The sequence below is a fragment of the Cornus florida genome, unplaced genomic scaffold, assembly GCF_030987335.1.
Source record: "Cornus florida cultivar Cherokee Brave unplaced genomic scaffold, ASM3098733v1 CherokeeBrave_3.0.0_Hap2_Chr04, whole genome shotgun sequence".
NCBI lineage: Eukaryota > Viridiplantae > Streptophyta > Magnoliopsida > Cornales > Cornaceae > Cornus > Cornus florida.
The window spans coordinates 70,528,990-70,552,351 of record NW_026775574.1 but is presented as its reverse complement, the minus strand read 5'-3'; the positions used below and the strand labels follow the sequence as shown (position 1 = coordinate 70,552,351).

At 38.0% G+C, this 23,362-nt stretch overlaps 1 protein-coding gene across 1 annotated transcript; it reads right to left on the bottom strand.

The window, feature by feature from the left end:
- Nucleotides 1-14,637: 14,637 nt before the first annotated feature.
- On the bottom strand, nt 14,638-15,714 carry LOC132305090 (uncharacterized). The gene is made up of 2 exons (XM_059802773.1): nt 15,219-15,714; nt 14,638-15,128 (listed from the first exon to the last, which is right to left on the bottom strand). The coding sequence occupies exons 1-2, from the start codon at nt 15,712-15,714 to the stop codon at nt 14,638-14,640; spliced, it is 987 nt and encodes a 328-aa protein (XP_059658756.1).
- Between the last annotated feature and the right edge of the window lie 7,648 nt (nt 15,715-23,362).

The window sequence follows — 23,362 nt, the reverse complement described above, 5'->3', positions numbered from 1 at the left end:
ATATATAGTGAAAGATTCGAACTTTTTTATATCAATACACATGTACTTGAACTTTTTTGTATCAATACATATGTACTTTTGTTTCTCTGTATTTATATTCAGGTTAGGGTTGGGGTTTCTGATTTGTGTATGCTTCATTTCTATGAAGTCCATTTTGGGTTATAAGATCGATACAGTTTCTATTTTTTTAATTTTCGTAATTTGCTTGTATTATGTAACCTAGAATGATCTAGGGTTGGGGTATGTTATGTTACTACCAAATAATGCTTCTATTGTTACAAAGTTCCGTAGAAAAGAATCCTTCCACAATACAGATAATTAGACAAATGTTCATACAAGCAAAACAGCAAAAACCCACAAAATAGTAGAACCATTGAATGACATGTTGAAAGAAAAAACGCCCATGTGATCAACTAATAAGAAGGTAGACTTGCAATGTCTTGCACGCATCAAAGAATTGACCATGATAGGGTTTAATCAGAGAATTAAATCAAATTAACTGAGTATAACTTGCACAGTCACAGAACTCTTTGTAGAGATCACAATCAATAGTTGAGTGAGAGAGAGACGTACCTGAAGATTGAGGGTTAGAGAGGGACAGTGTGTGCGTGTGCGTGTGCGTGTGCGGTGTGCGTGTGCGTGTGTGCAAAATGGGATGGTGAGAGCGTGAAATGGGCTTAAAGATGATGGACAAAAATGTTGGGCTACTTATGTGACCAACTCATATCTATTTTGGTGGATTGCGCCCAACAAAACTTGGGTCAGATTTTAGAGTCTCCAATAAGATGGACTTGGGCTTAGGCTTTGTTTCAGGCCTCATTTAAAACATGCTTATGATTCATTGAGGTGGCAAAGTTTGACACGACCTGCCAACACAACTCGAAAACGACACGAGTTAAATAGGTTTGGGTTGACCTTAAATAGTTTCGGGTCATAAACGGGTTGACACGATTAACCCATTTAGATAATCGTATCGTGTTTAGATTGAGGGGTTCAACTAGTGTAATCCGTTATACCATTTAACTATACGTGTCATAAGCAAATTTCTATTTAAGTTCAAAAATAACTATCTAAACTTGTATCTTATAATTTATTCTTTTGTAAATTAGAGATTATTTAGTAATTTAGTTGGATTGAAACTTATATTTTTATAGTATTTAACATTTTATTAAGTATTATTAATAATTTAAATAATAAAATATTTAATTTTATTAAACAGGTCATTAAAAGAGTTACCCGTGTAACCTGTTTAATAAATAAGTTGGGTTGGTGTTGAGGGTTCCTAACATGATTATTATATGAGTCGTGTTCGAATTAAATTGTTTTATAGAATACCCTCATATCGACACGGCATTTGACCTATGAATACGAATTGCCACCCATATTTCATTGATATTGATTTACTTCATCTCTTATACAAGCATTACCGGTCGCCTAAAAAGGAAAAAAAAAAAAATTTACTTCCAACTCTTAAATGAATTTGAGCACATAAATATCCAAAAGAAATATTGCATAATAAACATTCAACATTTAAAAAATATTCAATTCAAACTTAATCTCATTCCTCCACCACAACAAATAAAAATGTATAGATCATAAACAAATTGAGAATTATGAAATTATAATATATGGGATTAACAGAGCAAGATACAAAATAATGAAAGTATACAAATATACATTTAACAAAATAATGGAAGTAAACATGCAAAACATGATTTTGGGACATGAACAATTCTCAAAACAAGAAAATATAATTTTTTGGTGTTTTGGTTTTGAGCCACTGTTCATGAAGTGTTTTAGCGCTAGATAAAATAAAACACATACTTTTGTTGCCAAAATTGACATTGTAACAATCAAAAAAACAAAAACAAAATGCTTGCCAAATGGGACCTTTTTAAGTTCATATCACTTGTGCTTCTATTTGTCTGTCTATATTAAGCAATTTTTACTCTCATTCTGCCTATTACCTTTGCATTCCGTAACTGCTTAATCCAAGGGGTATACAGACTACAGAGTAATCGTTGAACATTAATAAAAAAATGTTAGGCTATTCAACTTCTTGTAACCCACACATTTAATATAAAGTTTTTAAATACGCTGTTAAAATATTCCTTTTTAATTTATTGGGAAGGAATGGGTTGCTTTTTAAATGGTGGGATGGAATTATTTATTAATATTATTTTTTGGATTAGGGATCTAAAATTTTTGGTAATTAAATAAGTTTGGAGAATTAAAATTTGCATAAATCTGTGAATCATGATGTGCTTTAAAATGTATTGATCATTACGAGTGGCTTAGCGGTAATAGATCCCTACTTTTCAAACGGAGGTCAATGTGATTTAATGAGACTTTTTATTAAAAATAAAATAAAAAATGTTAAGAAATAGAGAAATGAGCTTACACTATTAGAATATTTTGTGGATTAGGGATCTGAAATTTGTGGGAATTAAATAAGTTTTGGGGAATTAAAATTTTTCGAAAATGTGTGAATCATTATGTGTCTTAAAATGTATGGATTATTATGTACTTTTATTGAGGTATGAATGATTTAATGAGATGTTATTAGATTCTTTATTAAAAAAAATTTAAAAGTTAAGAAATAGAGAAATTAGTTTTCACTTTTAGAATTGTGTGTGTGTATATATATATAATTCAAAATAAACCGAGTTAGTTAATATAATTTATTTATTTACTTCCTCTGTTCATAAAGTATTTAATTATTTTGAAACGGGAGTAGTATTTTATTATTCTTATTATTATTGTTTTTTTTGTAAAAGTGATTGTTTGAAGCCTTTTCGTTACTAAAGCATGTGGTGTGCACTTCATAAATTTGTGTTAACCCCACATGTCAGACTCTCATTAATTCAATTTACGATACTATACAAGTTCTTGAAGAAGACTAATTAGCCTTTGACAAAGGTTGTATTCACATGACTCATGTAATTCTCATTTCACTTGTTAGATGCACGTGTGGATACTCCTCAACGGCCCCATGAATAGAATTACACCATGCCAAGAAATTGCATGTTTGAGTTTTACAAACGTAGTAGCACATTTCTTTTTGTTGTTTTGATTTGATTCAGTACCCTCAACTGTAACAAAATTCTCCCGATAACACATTCTATTTATACTCAATCACTCAAGTAGATGTTAACGGTTAGTATAACAAGGGTCATTTGTTCCACGATCTGGATGGAAAAATAATTGGATATAAATAGAGTGAGTATGCAGCACTATCCAATAGCTTGAACTATTGAATAAATGGGTAAGCGACCACCTGTTACAGTTGGTATTAGACTCAGACCCAATCATTCATTCGGTATCACGCCAAGCGTCCTGCCTGAAAGGCGTCTGAGTGAGCCAGTTTGGGTAAGCAGGATGGTCCGAGTTGCAACGAAAACGTTGCGAGTTTGGATAAGAAAGTGTAAACCAAAATATGGTCTAATTATACTATATATATATATATATATATATATATATATATATATATATATATATAAAATTTCTAATAATATATAGTTTAATATAATCTAACAAAACTATAAAATAAATGAACCTGATTAAAGTCGAGGCTATAATTTAATTCTATGTCCTTAAGACAGATTCACCCTGCTATGGTGCTAACGGACTCAGTGACGTCTATCTCCCAGGATACAACGACTTGTATTCCTTCAGTAGTAGCATTGCAAACCAAAGGAATAGGCGAACCGACTCGGTGTAGTTCTCTCTGACTCGAACTCGGACTCAGAGTGACTGACTAAGGATCGAACCCAAATACTAAGGCTCGAACCCACAGACTTAAAGATAAAAGGAGGAAGAAGAAAATTCAAAAGAAGAGAAGAATTATCTGAATTTTGGTATGATTGCAAATGACCCCAACGGGGGGTATTTATAGGAAGCAAAGTGCTTTTTCGGGTATGGGTGCAACCATGGGTCATGTTAGTTCATCACAAGTTGCAACCCTTTAGAAACAGATGCAACTCTTTGGAAAATAAATGCAACCCTTTGGAAATAGATGCAATCCTTTAAAAATAGATTCAATCCTTTAAAAAAAAAACTAACTGTAACCCTTTAAAAAAAAAAAAAAAAAAAAACTAACTTTTAATTTAAATTAAAAAACCAACCACCCATTTAAATAAGCCTAGCCCAAAAATAAAAGCATAATCCAAAATTTCATTTAGTAAAAAGAATAATCGGACTTTACAATTAGGCCCAAGCCCGAGCCCAAGCCCAAATCCCAAATTTGGCTTATTTAAATTTCATTTAGTTTCCATAATTTTTTTTTCTTCAAGTGGGACAAACACTTCCCACATTTTGCATACCCATTTAGGCTTATCAAAACACTACACTTTGAAACTAATTTCTCATTCACCCGGAAACGGATTTTAGAAAGTAGATATACCACGGTCATCTCCTTGTGGAGAGAAACGTGCTCGTCTAGAGCTCCGCAAAAAATTCTTAACGGAATTTATTCCAAATCTTATCAAAAGTTTATGTTTTTAATGCCCCCGTTTCCAACAATCCCCCACGTGAATGAAAATTTGCGTAAAATGCAAATGAAGAAGATACAGACACTAGAGAGAGTACTATTGGAAAGTTACTGTATCGGGATAGGTAATTTTTGGCCTTGAACCTTCCCTAGTGTATTATTATCAGATTTACTGGCTAACCAGTGAACATGATATCTTAAATTGTTCAGCCGTTGGTGTAAACCAAGACACTAGCAAAAACACAGTGCCTTTTCACACAAAGTCGGTTCTCACGGTTGTGTTCATATAGCCATGAACAACTCCTGGTATTTCATGAGCGCTCTAGAAAACTTAGCCTTAAAAGTTCTCATAGAAGCGGCCCCACTTCACACTCTGAAAATGCAAAGAATTTTCTCTCTCTCATTACATTTTCAATTAAAAAAAAAAAAAAAAAAAAATCTTCTTCCCTCTTTCACTCTCTTCACTGCCTTTTTATAGGCAATTACAAGTGCTTCTGGACTATCAGTTTTGGACCTTCTTTCCAATGGGCTTGGCCTTCTTCGATGGATCCACCGGGCTCGACCCATTATGCGGTGCTCCTGTATGGGCTGAATTCAATTGTTTGACCCGATGCCATGTCCGCAGATCATATTCGGCTCATATTCTGTAATACCCCTAATTTTCAAAAGGATAGTCTCGGTATTTTGTTTAATTGTTTTCTTTTCATTAATTGTTTTATTTAATGTTTTAATTGGTTTAAGTGTAATTAGTTGTTTTCTTTTCATTAATTGTTTTATTTAATGTTTAATTGGTTTAATTGTGTTCTGTAAATTCTTTGATTATTGTTTTATTTAGTTTTTGGTTAATTGGTAATTAAAATAAATTAAAGTGTTTTCCTAAATTCACGTTACTGTAGGATTGGTGGTAAGTAACCGACATGTTTTTCACTTAGATGGTGTTATGAGCCGAATAGGTTTCACATTAGGGCTTCAGTGAGCTTTAGGTTTTGTGTAACCTTATAAATAGACGTAATAAGGCTACCTAGGGTTTTACATACAAACAAATAAATAAAAAAAACACAAAGAAAGGAAAACCAGCACACGTCTGTGGAAGTAGCAGAGAGAGAAACAGAGGAGGTTTACAACAATTGTGTTCGCCGGAGGTCTTAGAAGACGGCGTAGAGATTTTGAACAAAGATCTCAAAGGCAAGTTCTATCCTTACTCTCTCCCTTAGGCTTCGTGTTCTTTGCATTCCTAAATAATTCTAGGGTTGATTGAATTACTAAAACGTTATCTGTTTATGCTAGAACTTGAATTAAAACTGTATGGTTGCATGCCTGCTTAAACTGTTATCACGTGATTTTTGCTTGTTTAATTCTCTGTTTAAACTTATGTGTGGGTTGTATTAAAGACTTAAACATGGACTGGGAATCTACTGGGATTGAGATTAAGACTTCTGGAAACCATAGCATAGGGCAGAGCAGTTGCAGAAGGTGTCTGAAGAAGAGGGAATATGAAAAGACGAAGCAGAGAGGGAGAGAGCCGGCTCTCCCTTGGAGAGAGCCGGCTCCTTTGTGTTTAAAGGCGGCTCCCAAAATATGGAGCCGGCTCCAAGGTTTAAAGGAGGCGGCTCCACATTTTGGGAGACATCTCCTTTGGTGAATTTTGTTTTCTTTTCGTTCTCTGTAAGTTTTTCATGCAGCAAAGTGATTTCTGGGATTTTTGGATGAGTTTAGGTCTGAGTGTGGAAGATTTAAATGAGGCTCATGGCTGTGTTAAGGTTCCAAGAGGTGTATTAATAAACTAAATACCTAGGTAGCTTGGACAGTGGATAGTTTAAACAAATTAACGTACTGCTTAGAGCTAGAAGATTTAAATTGCTTAAGCAGTTGTGTTAGTAATTTTTCTAGAATGAACAATATAACTGGAACATGTTTCACCATGTATCATGATCAGTTGCTGAATTACATCTGTTTTGGAAGAGTTAGTACTCAATAATATTAAGATTCAGACAACTTAGCACTACTGGATTATGGGAAATACCATGGATTAAGCATGTATATATACATGCTGTAATTCTGTCTTGATACTTGCATTAATACTATTAGTATCAACTGTTGGAGGAATGGACTTTGTTAATGGTTACTTTAAATGTCTGTAATATCTACTACTGAGTATTGAATGATAATTTGAAATAATCTTATCATTATATCTGATTGAATGAAACAATCTAAACTGAGTAAGTTTGTGTTTATACAGTAACTGTAATTCTTGATACTTACATTATGTCTGTCAGTATCAGTGTTGGATATAAAACTGAATCTGTTTATGTATATATCTGATTCTTTTTATTGATGCTTACACTATGCCTGTTAGTATCAGTAATGGAAATATGGATTTAGCTGATGTTTACTTTAATTGTTGATGTTATCAACTGCTGGATGATTGGATAGTATACACCGGTATGGGACGGTGGTATGCTGGGGATGGTTTGGTTTCAAAAATACCAAAACCTACCTACTCTGGATTAAGAATTGGATTAACTAAAGGTTAAGTCCTATTAATTGTAGTGTCATGGCAACGACTAGTTGAGCAGCACTACTAGGATTCAGGATGGATTTTAAATATATTGTTATGGTACCTCGATATGAGCTTGAGTCTCAGGATCGACGGTTAGGGAGCGTATATGCATTGGGATGCATAGCTGGATACGATGGTTAGAGGTGTACCCTGTTTAAGTATAGGTACATATGCCCACTTCGTGTGCGTTTTAGCATGTTACCTCTATCCAGGTTGAGACCGGCCTGTAATCCAGTGAGAGTCCTTTAGTGTGACTATATATATATATTTACGGACTATTAGCTATTGTTGAATTGTTTAGGGTGTACATGCGTATCGGGCCTCTGTTTGGATTGTAGTAGTATAGAACTTGCGCGTAGGCCTGACCCACTTCTATTTTTTAGGTACACGACAGTTCCAGGCTTAGACGTGTTCGTGCTGAGTAGAGGTCTCTATTCACTCTTCCAACGATGTAGGATTCTCTCCATAGTTTTATTTCTGGATGTTTATTACAGTTGTTTTATCTTCCGTTTGGATGTTTAATAGGGGTCCACTAGAGATGGATTCCCGAGTTGTAAACTGATGGAGTTTTGGAGTTTGGGTTTGATGGATTTTAATAATTATAATATTTTGCAGATTCTATTTTTAGTTTCTTTCAGCTTTAATTTCATTTCTTAATTCATTTTGTATTCTGTGTTCATTATAAAATATTAATTGATTGACATTCCCTCGGGCTCGGGCTTGGGCCTGATCAACCCGTGTCTCGGATCCGAGGGGTATCACATATTCCTTCTGGTATCCTCAACTGCCCCCATAATTACTCCCTGATTAATTAGGGAGTAATTATTAGAGGCTGCTAATCATGACTTATCGGCTCGAGAATATCACTTGGGAAAATGGACGTTTGGAGTCGGGAATCGATGCTCCGAGATTCAAAAAAACTCCTCGGTTTCCCGAATCCTTGGTCTTCAGGCCCACCTTGTCTTTATAAGCCTCAAGGATGTTACGTCAATCTTATTTACTGTCTCTTCCGAATTAAATCTTCTTCGGCGATCTCTTGCAAAAGCTCCTTTTTCCAGCGACCTTGCAGTACTCTTTGACGTTTTCACTCTCTGAGGTTAGTTTTGTTTGCCTTTCTCTTTCAGAAAACCTCTTTTTCTCCCTTAAAATCTTCATGCATTCTAACCATGACTATAGATCTAGATGTTCTTCGCATGAGACTTCATCTTCCTGACGATATACAAATTAGAAATTGCCCTAAAGAGGTGGATATTAGAACTGGTGCTGGCCTTCTTCCCGGCGAGGTTCTATTTTCCCACCTTCATCTTAACCTCATTAGGTTCCCTCTGCATCCCTTCTTTAACTATGTTTTTAATAAGCTGAAACTTTCCCCTTTGCAAGTAAACCCAAATTTCCTTAGGGTTTTATCTGTTATGTTGCTTCTGAACCGTGATAGAAGTCTAGATCTGGACCTCGTAGATCTTTTCCTCTGTTACAAGGTTAGCAAAATCCGAACTGATGAACCGTTTTACCACTTCTACCCAATTGAGAAGAGGTCCATCTGCAAAGATAAAATCAAATCTGAGAAGGGTTGGAGGAAAAATATAATTAGGATTAGGGGAGCCTGGTTTTCTCCAGCCGCAGAGGACTTCCCTATCCCGAGCGCTTTTGGATAGTGCTTTGTCTCTTCATATAAAAAATACAAAACCCATAAGAGTGACTGTCCTTGCGAGATTTACGTTCCTCGCTTTTGTACTTTCTTATGCCATTCCTTAGGCATTCCTTGTGATGATTTGAGCTACGGTGTTTGCAGGGATAGGGATAACTATTTGAAGAAGTACGTTCTAACTAACATTCCCTCTTGCTCGGATCTCCTTACCTTAGACAACCTTCTTACTCTTTTAGCCCTTGGCAAGACAATGAGTCAGCTCCAGATCCCTTCCTTCGGTAAGAAGAAAGCTGCCCCCAGGACCGTTGTTGCCCTTGCAGCAACTTCTTCTCCAGTTTCAGTATCTTCCTCTACCGCTATTTCTGATACCACTCCTTCCACCGATCCAAACGTGACGGCTACCGACCCGATCTCCAACACTAAGACTGTCAATCCGAACGTGACCCCTTCTGTCAGCAACCTTCCCAGCTTTGTTACTGCTACAGCTCGGGAAAAGGCGAGTGGAAAAAGGAATCAGCCTGATAGTGCTCTCAGCCTTGATGACATTCCTCTGTCACAGAGGGTTAAGCCTTCTGGGCCGAGTGTGTCCGTGCACCCTTTGACTAGGCCTCCTACCCTCTCTGGGCCTATCTCTGTCAATGCCTCTGCCTCTGTAACGGCACCATGGAACCCTCGCTTTATTCGAACGGACGAATCGTCTGTAAAGCCGGACGAGACCATGTTCAAGGACGGTCAGACCGCTTTGGCATACTACAGGAGCATGTGGACTCCTAAGGATATTAAGGTAGCCAAGGGTCTGTCTCAGAAAAAAGTGTTCAGCCGATTCCTCTTATCTGCCATGGACGTAACTTCTGTCCTTCAGTCAATGAATCTTTACATAGTCTTTACATTTGATTTCTTCTAACCATCTGCTCGGCTTAATCAGTTATCATGTATATCACTATAAACTCTGTACGGGATGATGGCTATGCAGAAACAGGTTGAGCTGGTAAATGCCAAAGTTCGTATACTCTCTGACAACCTTGGTGCAACTAACAAGGAGAACGATGCTTTAGGTACTCAGAATACCGGGCTGATGGTTCAGCTCAACAAAGTTGAGAAGGAGAGGGACGCTCTGAAAAAGGAGATGGACTCTCTTCAGGACGAAAAGAACGCTCTGAAACTTGAGAAGAGTGTCTGGCATACCGAGCGAGAATCTGTTAAGGCTGAGAAGAAAGAACTTCTACGCCTTCTGAGTGATGAGCAATCCGCTCGGATGGCCTTTGAGAAAAAGGCTCTAGACGAGCGTAATGCTTTACTCAACACCATCAGTAAGGTAAATGGTGGTATGCTAGCTCTGCACGCTCGGTTTTCCAGGGTTGGGGCCCTCAGATATGCTTAGGGGTTCCGAGAGGGTTATATCGATCGTGTTCCAGATGAAGGTCAGACCGGTTCTACCCCTGATGAGGTTGACAGAGAGCTGGAGATTGATCCTCCGGGTGTTTATGCCGACCCAGATTCCACCCCTGCTGAGGGCATATTTGATGAATGCCAAGAGATCGCCTCTTCCAGGATCATTCCTACTACTTCTGCTGCTCAACCTCTGGATGTTCTTCCTCTGTCCACTGTGACTCCATCCGTCACTGCTGCTGAGGATGACCCTCGGCAAAATGATTCTTCCAATGTTATTAAGGATAGAACTCAGCAGAATGATTCTGTCATTTAGCTCGATTCTCCTCCCTGTGAGGACGGTAATGCCAACAGTGATAAAGGGACCGTTCAGCACCATCAAGAAGTTGACAGGACAAATGCTTCTAGTTAGAACCTTTCTGATGTACTGACCTCATTCCTTTTGCATTTTTGTCATCTGTATACCTCATTTTTTGTAACTCTGAAACTTCATTATTAATGAGATGGCTGACTTTTGATTGAACTCTTGCCATAAATCCCTTGACTTAACGATTTAATGTTATCTGATCTGGTTCTTCTCTGTATGTCAGTGGCTGGCATTCGGCTCGTGTGCCACTTTACCACATAACAAATTTTTTTTTTCTGGTGCAAATTTTTGGCGTTCGGCTCATAGTGCCAGCTGCCATTTACTTTGCTGAGTGGTTGGCGCTCGGCTAGAATGCCACTTGCCACTTTCACTCTTTTATTTTTTTTTTGTGCAAGTTTTTGGCGTTCGGCTTATAGTACCAGCTACCACTTACTTTGCTGAGTGGTTGGCGCTCCGCTAGAATGCCACTTGCTACTTTTACTCTTTTATATATATATTTTTTTGGCGTTCGGCTCATAGTGCCAGCTGCCACTTACTTTGCTGAATGGTTGACGCTCAGCTAAAATGCCACTTGCCACTTTCACTCTTTTATTTTATTTTATTTTATTTTTTTTGTGCAAATTTTTGGCGTTCGGCTCATAGTGCCAGCTGTCACTTACTTTGCTGAGTGGTTGGCGCTCGGCTAGAATGCCACTTGCCACTTTCACTCTTTTATTTTATTTTTTGGCAAGTTTTTGGCGTTCGGCTCATAGTGCCAGCTGCCACTTACTTTGTTGTTTCCATAAACTCAACTTTTTAGAAAAAGATAGCTTTTTATAAATTTTAGAATTTTGTACAACTGAAAATGAGTAATGCCAGAATTAGAACTTTAAACTTTCTACATATAATACATTTTTAAAGATGTATCATTCCATGGCTTGTTAACCAATCTTCCGGCTATGGTCTCTAGTACATATGCCCCCTTCCCTATGACCTCTGCAATTCTGTATGATCCTTCCCAAGGTGACATCATCTTTTTCACCATTCCTACCTTCTTTTTCAGAACCAGATCGCCAACTGCGAAATCTCTGTGCTTCACCCTTTTGTTGTGGCTGCTAGCCAGTGTCTGCTGATAGGATGTAAGCCTTATTGCCGCAACATCTCTCTTTTCTTCTGACATATCAAGGTTAAATCTCAGCATTTTGTCATTCTGTTCCTGATTCCATACTAAGCTTCGGACAGTCGGAACCAAATATTCAACCGGTATGACTGCCTCGGTTCCGTATGACATAGCGAATGGGCTTTCCCTGATCGGCCGTCTAGGGGTCGTTCTGTAAGCCCATAGGACGTTCGGGAGTTCGTCCAACCACTTACCTTTATGGTCTTCCAGCTTCTTCTTGATACAAGCGAAAATTGTTCTATTCGCAATTTCTGCTTGTCCATTGGCCTGGGGATGACTTACTGTTGCCAATTTTTGGTTGATTCCATATTCTTCCAGCAATTCTCTGACTTGCTTGCTGTCGAGATTAGTCCCATTATCCATAACGATTGACCTCGGGACACCAAAACGGTAAATAATATTACTCCAGATGAAGCGTCTTACATGAGTTTGCGTTACGCTCGAATATGGCTCTGCTTCTACTAATTAGGTAAAGTAATCTGTTGCCAACAATACATACTTGTTTTGAGCTCTTGCAGTTAGCAGAAGAGCAACCACATCCATCCCCCATTGTGCGGAAGGCCATGGTGTGGCCATTACATACAAGTCCTCAGGTGTTTGGTGGATCAATGGTCCGAACCTTTGGCACTTATCGCACCCTCTGGAGAATTCTTCCGCATCTCGTGACATGTTCGGCCAGAAGTACCCTTACGTCATTGCTTTGTGCGCTAAAGATCTTTCCCTTGAATGATTTCCACACACACCTTCATGAATAGCTCGCAGTATCTGCCGAGCCTCTGTGGGGGTGACGCACTTTAAGTACGACCCAGAAAAAGACCTCCTGCATAACTGGTTATACACTATGGCGTACTTTGCAGCGTTCGATTTGATTTTCCTAGCCTCATCTCTTTGCTCAGGCAGAGTACCATCCCGAATGTAAGTTGTGATCGGATCAATCCAACTTGGCTTATATGGAATAACATTCACTTGCCAAGGATCTGGGCCCGAAGGTTCTTCAAAAATGGATGGCTGGTTCAGTATTCCTACTGGAATCACCCTTGCCAATGTTTCTCCAGAACCCGAGGCGCTACATGCTAGCCGATCGGCAATTTCGTTATGCTCTCACGGTATTTGGATGAATTCAATTTTTTCAAAGTTTTTGGCTTCCCGCATAACAGCAGAATGATATACTTCCATCGTTTCATCCTTGGTTTCATATTCGTCATTCACCTGCCGAACAATTAACTGCGAATCACTAAAGACAGTCAAATTCCTGACCTTTAGCTCTTTGGCGAGCTTAAGTCCTGCCAGCAGTGCCTCATACTCCGCTTCATTGTTGGTGGCTCTGAATTCAAGCCGGAGTGCTTGACTTAGGGACGTGCCTTCTGGTGTCTGCAGTTTGACTCCAATGCCTGCCCCCATCTGATTTGAGGATCCATCGACAAAGAGTTTCCACAAGCAACCACGAAGGTCTTCCTCCATGTCTTCTGAATCACATTCTAGTAAAAAATCTGCCACTGCTTGCCCTTTGACTACCATTCTGGGTTCATATGTTATGTTAAATGAGCTTAACTCTATGGCCCACTTCGTCATCCTCCCTAAGAGGTCTGGCTTGTGCAGGATTATTCTGATAAGGAAAGTGGTTAGAACGATGATAGGATGAGATTCAAAATAATGCCTGAGTTTTCTTTTCGCATGTACTAGCGAGAGTATCACCCGCTCGGCCTTTGAATAACGTCGTTCGGCCTCAGTCATCGTTTTGCTAACATAAAACACTGGATATTGCTTCCCCTCTTTACAACGGATCAAAACGCCACTTGTCGCGATGCTGGATACCCCGAGGTATAAAAATAGCTTCTCTCCTGGTTCCGGAGCTAACAGGACCGAAAGGTTCTGCATATATTCTTTCAAACCAGTTAATGCTCGGCGCTGTTCATCCCCCCAAACTTGTCTCCCATGGCTTCGTATTGTGTCAAAAAATGGTTTGCAGCGATCTAATAATTTGAAAATGAACCGGCTCAATGCAGCGATCCGTCCCGTAAGTGTTTGCACTTCTTTGATTGTCTTCAGCTCGGCATTCTTAGTCAGAGCTTCTGCTTGGGCAAGGCTAGCTTCTATGCCTCTATGATTAACCAAGTGTCCTAGGAATTGACCAGAATGAGCACTTGGTTGGATTAAGCTTCATTCCATATTGTTTCAACACATCAAATACGTCTTGTAGATGTTTTAGATGGTCAACTTTCTTCTTACTTTTTATTACCATGTCATCAATGTAAGCTTCCACGGTCTTCCCTATTTGACCCTTGAAAATTTTGCTAATAAGCCTTTGGTAAGCTGCTCCGGCGTTCTTCAGTCCGAACGGCATAACTTTGTAGCAATAAGTCCCACGCTCGATAACAAAAGAAGTTTTCTCTTCATCAGCAGAGTCCATGGGGATCTGATTATAACCTGAATAAGTATCTAAAAAGGTTAAGTGCTCATACCCAGTAGTAGCATCCACCATTTGATCAATTTTTGGCAGCGGAAAGCTATCCTTCGGACAGGCTTCATTCAAATTGGTGAAATCAATGCACACTCACCATTTCCCATTCTTCTTCTGCACAATAACAATGTTTGACAATCAGTCAGGATAGAATACATCGGCGTGACAGGATACGGAAGGATTGATTCCAAGCATGTCTAGGTGGCTCCATGCAAATACATCGGCGTTCTGAGACAAGAAATCAACCAACTCCTATTTCTCCTCCTCAGCAAGTCGTACCCCCACTCCGGTTGTTCGTTCTGGTCGGAATTGATCGATCTGTACATCAACTAGGGGTTCTTCGGTCAAGTCCATTGGCTCTTCCTCCCCATTCTGCTTGGGGGGAGGCTCCTGTAATTGCTATCTCGGGCTTGCCGAACGGATGGGTGCTTTCCCTTTTCCAGCATACTTCAGCGTTACTGAATAACATTCCTTAGCTGCAACCTGGTCCCCATGAATGTCAATCACCTTGGTTCTGTCTGGCCCCAGGCATCTCATTACTTGGTGCAGAGTGGAAGGAACACCTTAAACTCTGTGGATCCACCCTTTGCCCATTAGAAGGTTGTAAGAGGAATGAATCTCGACAACGACAAAACTCTCTATCAGAACCCTCTCTACAGCATGCACTACTACTTCCACTGTACCGATGGGCTCCACTCGTTTTCCATCAAACCCTAGCAAAGGATTCCTAGTGGGCTTGAGCCGGTCTGGCTTGATCTCAAGCTGATCAAATGTGTCCTTCGGCATGACGTTTGCACTACTTCCAAGATCAATCAGAACTCTGCGAACCAAACATTTGGCCACTGTCAAACTGACGACTAACGGGTCCTCATGAGGGATCTGAACACGCAATAGATCTATTCTGTCAAACTTTATTTGTGTTGATGCGATCTGTTGGTGCAGAGTGTTTACACTGCCTATCCTCCTCTTTATCTGCGCCTGGCGGAGCCGTGTTCGAAGCAGTTCATCTGACTCATCATGTTCAGGCCGGCCATGAATTGCATTGATTATTCGAACTGGTTGCGAGTTGTGGGATTTCAGCTTCTGATTTCTCTTCACTTACTCCTTCGGTCGGCTCTGCTCTACCGCTGGGCCTTAAATATAACTTGCGAGCTCTCCTCTGGTTATCAACATCTCCACCTGCCTCCTTAAGTTCCTACATTCGTTAGTCTGATGGCCAAAATCAAAATGGAAAGCGCAATGCTTAGACTTATCTCTCTGCTCCAGGGGTTGTCTAATAGGTAAAGGAGGTCGGAACTTATCTTTGTTTTCTTGGTACAGTCTTGCTAGGGTTACTTTCAATGGAGTGACCAATTCCTCTTCCCTGGGCCTTTTTTCTGCTGTCCAAGGGATCTGACGCTGCGATGGAGCTGGTTTTTGCCTGATCTTGGCTTTGGACTTTTCCTCCGTTGAAATAATTGACGTTTTCCTTGCATTGGCTGCCTCTTCCTCTTCCAAACGGACAAATCCATCAGCTTTTTCGTTTAGCTCGTCCATGGTCTGCGGCGTGTTCACCACTAGACTTGTGTGGAACGAAGTCCCACGAATCATGGCCAGCTTGAATGCTTGAACCGCCGTAGATGGATGGCACTCGATCACCATGCTCTTGGTTAAATTGAATCTGGTAAGAAAGGTTTGGAGGCGTTCATCTTCATGCTACCGCATCGTGAACAGACTGGAGACATCTTTTACCGGGCATTTATTCCCATAGTACTGGCTGATGAACCGATCGCAAAGGCTTCGGAAACTATCAATCGATCCCCTCGGTAAGTTTTTGAACCAATTAAGCTATGGTCCAGCCAAGCTTGTTGGGAAACATTTGCACATTAAGGAGTTGTTCTTCGTGTTCAGTGCCATTTTCAATTGGATATGATACACATGATCGATCGGATCAGTCGTTCCGTCAAACAGGATGAAAACTGGCATGCAGAATTTCCTCGGACTCGGAGCATTCAGAATTTCATCGGTAAATGGCAAGTCAACCGTCCGAGCTGCTGAACGAAGGGCCTCATTCTCTCTGTGGAACCTTGCAGCAACTCTCTGATCCGTAGATCTCCTTTCTGAGCTTTGGTAGTCTAATGTAGCCATTGAAAGTCGATAAAGCGAATCGGATGATCTTTCCTCCATGTATTCCTTCTGCCAGATCAGTGTAGTTTTCTGGTGTCCTAACTCCACAGCTTTTTCTCAGTTGAACCTCTCCTGATATGGACTAAAAGTCATTGCCTTGTTCTGCCTGATCTACTTTCGCCGTGGATCTAAGTGAATTGAGCCTTCTCGATCATCAAAACGACAAGGATTTGGCGGCAAATCATCCGGCTTAACCTCCTCGTGACGAGGATTTGTCAGATTGTTTTCTTCCTCCTCACCTTGACGCGCGACAACAGGATGTATAACCTCCTCACCCGCCGGAAGCGATTGCAGAATCACCGGAGCTTCTTAGCGCTGCATTTTAGTTTTCAGCTCTACATTCTCTTTCCTGAGAACTTCGATCATGTTCATCAACTCATCAAGCTTCATCTGCTGGACATTCTCCACCGGATTAGAGCTCTCGCGTTATCGAAACAAAGGCATAAATCACAAGATTTTAATCAGATCTGAGCTTTACTGATGCAAATCTCGTTGGATCTGGACTCAAATTCACCGAATCGCGATCGCAGTTCGCTATATCTGAGCTTTTCTAGCTTCTAACTCACCGGATCTAGCTGCGATCAAGCAAATCTCAGCTGCGTAATTCCAACGCAAACACGTCTAAACCAACAGTAATCAAGAATTCCTTCAGAAAAAACTGCAATCTCTCCGATCTGGACTTAATTTCTAGAAATCTTGCTTCATCTTCACGGATCAGTTTGAATTAACATGACATCGATCAAGCATGAATGAATGTTCTTCATCGTTTCCCACAGACGGCGCCAATTGAAGATGCAAATAATTTTTTCTCTCTCATTACATTTTCAATTATAAAAAATAAAAAATAAAAAATCTTCTTCCCTCTTTCACTCTCTTCACTGCCTTTTTATAGGTAATTACAAATGCTGCTGGACTATCAGGTTTGGGCCTTCTTTCCAATGGGCTTAGCCTTCTTCGATGGATCTTCCGGGTTCGGCCCATTCTGCGGTGCTCCTGTATGGGCTGAATTCAATTGTTTGACTCGATGCCATGTCCGCAGATCATATCCGGCCCATATTCCTTCTGGTATCCTCACACTCATATAGGTGACTTCTTATTAAGAGTATCCTACTATACCCCACTTAAATTTTCAAGTTATAAGAGTCATTAAAATTATAGTTTATCCTACTCATCGCTGTAGGTAGCACTGTCTCACCATAGAAATGGGTAGAAGATTAAATCTTCCCAGTGCTTCTGGTGAGCCATTCAGAATTTCTGTTGTTCCTTTGAACCTAGATTTTGGGATCTCCAGTCAACTAGGTTGGGTTTCCATTAAGATGACTCGTTAGCTTTCGACTTTAATCCCATTCCCCTCGATAAATTATACACTTGCTCTCTTGTCAAACCTTTTGTAAACGGATCTGCTAAATTATTTTTTGACCTGATATAATCTATTGAGATTATCCCACTTGAGAACAATTGTCTAACGGTATTATGTCGTCGACGTATTTGTCAAGACTTACCGTTACACATATTACTCTGTGCCCTTCCAATTACTGATTGACTATTGCAATGTATACATATAGCGGGCATAGGTTTAGGCCAATTTGGAATATCTTCGAAGAAATTACGAAGCCACTCAGCTTCTTCACCAGCCTTATCCAAAATAATAAATTCAGATTCCATAGTGGATTTAGCAATACAAGTTTGTTTTGAAGATTTCCAAGATATGGCACCTCCTCCAATAGTAAAGACATAATCACTTGTGGATTTAGAATCCTTCGTATCTGATATCCAATTAGCATCACTGTATCCTTCAAGTACTGTTAGATATCTAGAATAATGTAATCCATAACTTATGGTATATCTTAAATACCTTAAAACCCTGATTATTGCAGTCCAATGGTTATTTCCTAGATTACCTGTATATCTACTCAATTTATTATTTGAGTATGTTATGTCTGGTCGTGTGCAATTCATCAAGTACATTAAGCTTCATATAATGCGAGAATACTCAAGTTGTGATATGTTAGGACTAGTATTTTTCGATAAATAAAGATTTACATCAACAGGAGTCTTTACAAGACTACTATCTTCTTTATTATACTTGTCTAATATTTTCTCAATATAGTGAGATTGAGATAATACTAGACTATTTGATGTTCTAGAAATCTTGATTCCTAGTATGACATTAGCTATGCCTAAATCTTTCGTATCGAAATTTTTAGTCAACATATTTTTACTAGTTTTGATTATAACATCATTACTACCCATTAATAGCATATCATCCACATATAGGCACACAATGACATATCCATTTAGAGTGTTTTCACATAAACACATTTATCACACTCATTTATTCTAAAACCATATGACAAATTAAAAAAAAAAACTAACTTTTAATTTAAATTCAAAAACCAACCACTGTAATACCCCTAATTTTAAAAATGATAGTCCTGGTATTTTACTAAATTATTTACGTGCGTTTTTTTTAATTGTTTAATTGTTTATATGTGTTTAGTTGGCTAATTGTTTGGTGGTTTTAATTGTTGTTAATTAATTAAGTTAATTGTAATATTTGTTTTATTTAATTATTTGATTTAATTGTTTTATTTAATAGAATTTATTTCAATTATTTATGTATTTGATTTAATTGTTTTCTTTAGTAAAATTTAGTAATTGAATTAATTGTAATATGTGTTAGTTAAGGTGTGATACCCCTCGATTCTAGAGCCACGGGTGATCAAGTCCGAGTACAGATCTGAGGGATACCAAATAATCAATATATAAACAAGCAGGAATACAAACTGAAATAAGAATAAATTAATAATACGCTGAAAGAATTCTAAAATAAAAATCCTCAAACTTTAAATAATAAATTAATATTATTTAAATCATTTAAATCCGTACAACTCGAGAATCCAACTAGTAGACCCCTAATAATCCCAAATGATAAAACTTTACAGAAATAAAATCCAAAACTAAAATCAAAAAAGAAAATTCTATTTAGTTGGAAGAGTAAGTGACTGTATCTGCATCACAACGAACAAGCTCTAAGCGTGGTACTGTCGAACACCTGAAAAATAAGGGTGGGTCAGGCCCACATGTAAGTTCCATACTACTACAATCCATACATAAACCCGATACGCAGATACATCCTAGATAGCTCAACAATAGCTAAAGTAGTCCATATATATATAAGTACACACTATAGGACGTTCACCAGCCCACCTAATCCATCTCAACCCGAGTAGAACAATCAGGGAAACATCATCAGGCCTGGTTATCAATCCTAAGCGATATACGCACCCTAACCGTGATCAGAAGACTCAGGCTCATATCACAGTACCATGAGTATATATATAAATTCATTCCTAGTGCAAAAAGATAAAATAAATATCCATTATGTCGTTCAACTGTTTTAGTTGACAGGACATACATCCATGTAGGATTTAACTGTTTTAGTTAATCCATTCTGTATGTATGAAGGGGTAGGACTTAGCTTTTTGATCTAATCCATCCCTGATATGTCACCGTCCCATACCGGTACATATAATGCAAATGATTCATAAATAATGCACATTCATTATAACATCAAATATATCCAAAAACCAGCATAATAAAAAACAGATATTATTAAGATCCCATCATGCATCTAGTATATGATTATAATCATAAATCCTCAAAATAAATTGTTAAAGTAATGACAAACAATTTATATTATCCACATCCATACAATTGATAAAACTGAAACTAAACAGTTCATCAATTAACATCCATAGCATGGTATAATGATTATCAGAATTATAAACTGAGTAACATTATATTAGAATTCCTAACCAATTCTTCCCTACTGGTTCATTCGCATTGATAAAACGAAGACTAGCATTTAAAACCTTCTCAATCCTTGACGGCATGTAAATTAATCTTTAAATCCCATGACGTCCATTTAATCTCCAATTATAAAACCTGTGCATGGTATAATGACACTCAGAAGCCTAAACTGCACATTTTTAACTTGGTTAAAACACAACCAGCGAGGGAAACTTCCTCAACTCCTGACAGCACGCAATTTAGTACCTAAAGTTCATGATTTCTATAACCACATCCTAAACCAACATTTCTGGCCTTCATTGAATTATATATATATCATTTATATAACATCCCAGAAATAATTAACACCAGTCCGTTCAAGTTGCTAAAACAAATTAGCGATTTACACATTCCTCCTTCCTTCCTTGACAATAAGCCTATTATTTGTTTATGTTTCATGATGCCCCTTAGGATTAGCACCTTAGCATAAACCAACTATTTTAAGGCTTTAACAAGTTAGTTTTAAACATTTAAAACCCCACAACATTTTTCAGAAATTCCATTTAAGCCCCTAGACTCAGAAAATTACCCGAAAATAATTTCTGGGCAATTACAAAAGATGAGCCGCCTTTAATTTCAGGTTGAGCTGGCTCCACCCACATTGGAGCCACCTCAACACCTTGTGGAGCTGGCTCCACTTCAATGGAGCCACCTCTACTCACCCAGCCTCCGTTTTTCCTTCTCCACTTCCTCTGCTTACCTTCTTCCCTTCCGACAAAGTTTCAGTCCTCTGTCCCACTTTTGTTAAAGATTTTTAAGGTTCAAATTAAGTCCTAACAATCCTAGAAACCTCTCCAATTCCAGTATGAATTAATTGACAAAAGCTTAAACCATGATCGAAATAGTTTATGCTTTATCTGTTTATCTTCTTCTTCGCTTCTGGCGAAGTTCAATCCTCTGTTCCAAATTTTCTTAAAGTTCTTAAGGTTCAATATAAGTCCCAACAGTCCTAGAAACTCCTCAAATTCTATTTTGAATTTATTGACAAAAGTTTAAATCAAAACAACACAGTTTATACAAGAAACCTAATTCAGTTATTTAAACGTAAACAAGTTACAGTCCGATATAACATGCATCAACCATCAGTTTTAAAGTTGAATTAATCCCTGGAGACTATATAGAATGCACAGAACACAAGTTTACAGGAAGGAGATAGAATGAAACTTGCCTTCGGTTTTTGCTTTGAAACCTAAACCACCGTCTCTGTATTTTCCGACAGATTACCGATTGCCGTTCAACACCTCCGTTGCTCTTGGTTCCATCCAGAAGCAACCCCTTTTCTTCCTCCTTGAGCCTCTCTATGTTTCTCTCAAAACCATCCCTGCTTTCCTCTCTGGACCTTTTCTGTTTTTCCTCTCAAGACACTATTACGTGAATAGGGTTTTCTAACCCTAGCAGACGTATACAAGAATATCTATATAGGCGTTCCAACCTTAAGTCAAATCATAACCGTATATTCATAAGCTTTAATTAAAACCTAATTTAAGTCGGCGACTACATGAAAATAAAACCCTAAACCTAAACTATAAAAACTACACACATGAATTATATAAGCTACCAAAAATGCACGTCAATTAAGTCACTTATAATCAAATAATTAAATTAACCAATAATTAAATTAAAAATAATTACAATTAATTTAAACAGACACAATTATCAATTAAGCAAATAAAACCATTAAACACATAGCAAGATAATCATATTTAAATGCACACAAATCAAATAATCAATTAAAATACACATAAAATAAATAAATAAATTTCAGTTATATCCTTTTGAGAATTAGGGGTATTACATAAGGTATTAATTGGTTTATTATAATTGTTAAATTGTGAAATACGTCAATGGGATTAGTTTAGGGTTTTTCGTATTAATTTAGCCGACTTAGTTCTCTGTATTATATTACACTTAGGTTTAGGTCTAAGGGTGGCTTATAAATACGTCATTAGGGGTCTGCCTAGGGTTTTAGAACCCTATTCACGACATAGTGAAGGCAGAAAGACGTTTAGAGAAGTCTTGGAGAAAATAGAAAGGGAAAACAGAATGTTCATCGGAGAATTTAGGAAGACAACAACGTAAGGTTTCGGATTGAGACCTAAAGGCAAGTTCTAATCCTAACTCTTTCCCTTTTACTCGTGTTCTTTACATGCCTAAAGCAGTTCCAAGGATCATTAAACGTAAGAATTAATTGATTATGTATGTTAACTCTTATTAAAGCAATATGTGTTGAAACGAATTGTAAATTGTTAGCCTTTGTGTTCGACTGTGTATCTGCTTGTTTAAATTGCTGTTAATTAATGCATAAATGAGTTGGATAAGTCTTTTCTGGTTAAGTCTAATAAAAACCATTAGAGACTGTAATAGAGAGGGACGGAATCAATGGAATTCATCGGAGACGAAACAGGTAGAGCCGGCTCTCAGTTGAAGAGAGCATGCTCTCTTTCACAAAAAGGCCGGCTCCAACTTGCTTGGAGCCGGCTCCATCTTGTTTGGAGGTGGCTCCCTCTTTGAGGGAGCCGGCTCCTTCGTGATTTTTCAGTTTTTTTTTTTCTTTTCTTTGTGAGACCTGGGCTATTGGGGTTGGATTCTTAAAGTTCCAGGTTGAAATAGGAGTTATTCTGGGGGTGTTCAGTAATGTCTAAACCTTTATTAAAGTTTCAGGAGGCGTGATAATACATAATATACCATAGGAAGCTAATGTAGGAAGTAATAGGAAACTTTTCAGGAAGTTGCATTTTGGCTTGGATGCGAATGATTCAAGATGCTCATTTTTTTAAATTAGCAATTGATTTAGGGATTTTATGGTTTAAATTATGTCGCAGTGGTATAAAAAATAGCATGCCAATTATTATAATCTCTGTTATGCTTAATGGAAATTTAGTTGATAACTATAAAATCTTGTGTCTTATCAACTTACTGGATATTGTGGAATGGTTTTGAGTGGGCATGTTAATTCTGATATTATTATTATTATGCTTATAGTGGATTAACGAATGTATTACACCTATTCTCTATATTTTTTAACTCATTGGAGAATCATGTATCGGTAGTACAGAACAAGCATGTTATATACATATTCTTGTTATACTTGTGATGGACTTATGGAACAATTGATGCTTTCATTTCATATTTTTGTTATCAATTGTGGGATTCATGCATTAATTGATACTTACATTTATTATTTATGCTATCAACTGCTGGATGGATTGGATTGTATGCACCGGTATGGAATGATGGCATATTAGGGATGATTTAGCTCAAATTGCTAAGT

Bases quoted from the DNA above. Each gene is read 5' to 3' on its own strand.
- LOC132305090 (XM_059802773.1), bottom strand. From the start codon at position 15,714: ATGGTGATCGAGTGCCATCCATCTACGGCGGTTCAAGCATTCAAGCTG. The intron at 15,129-15,218 runs GTTATATTTAAG...ACTCGCAACCAG, and splicing joins AACCAGAGGAGAGCTCGCAA to TTCGAATAATCAATGCAATT.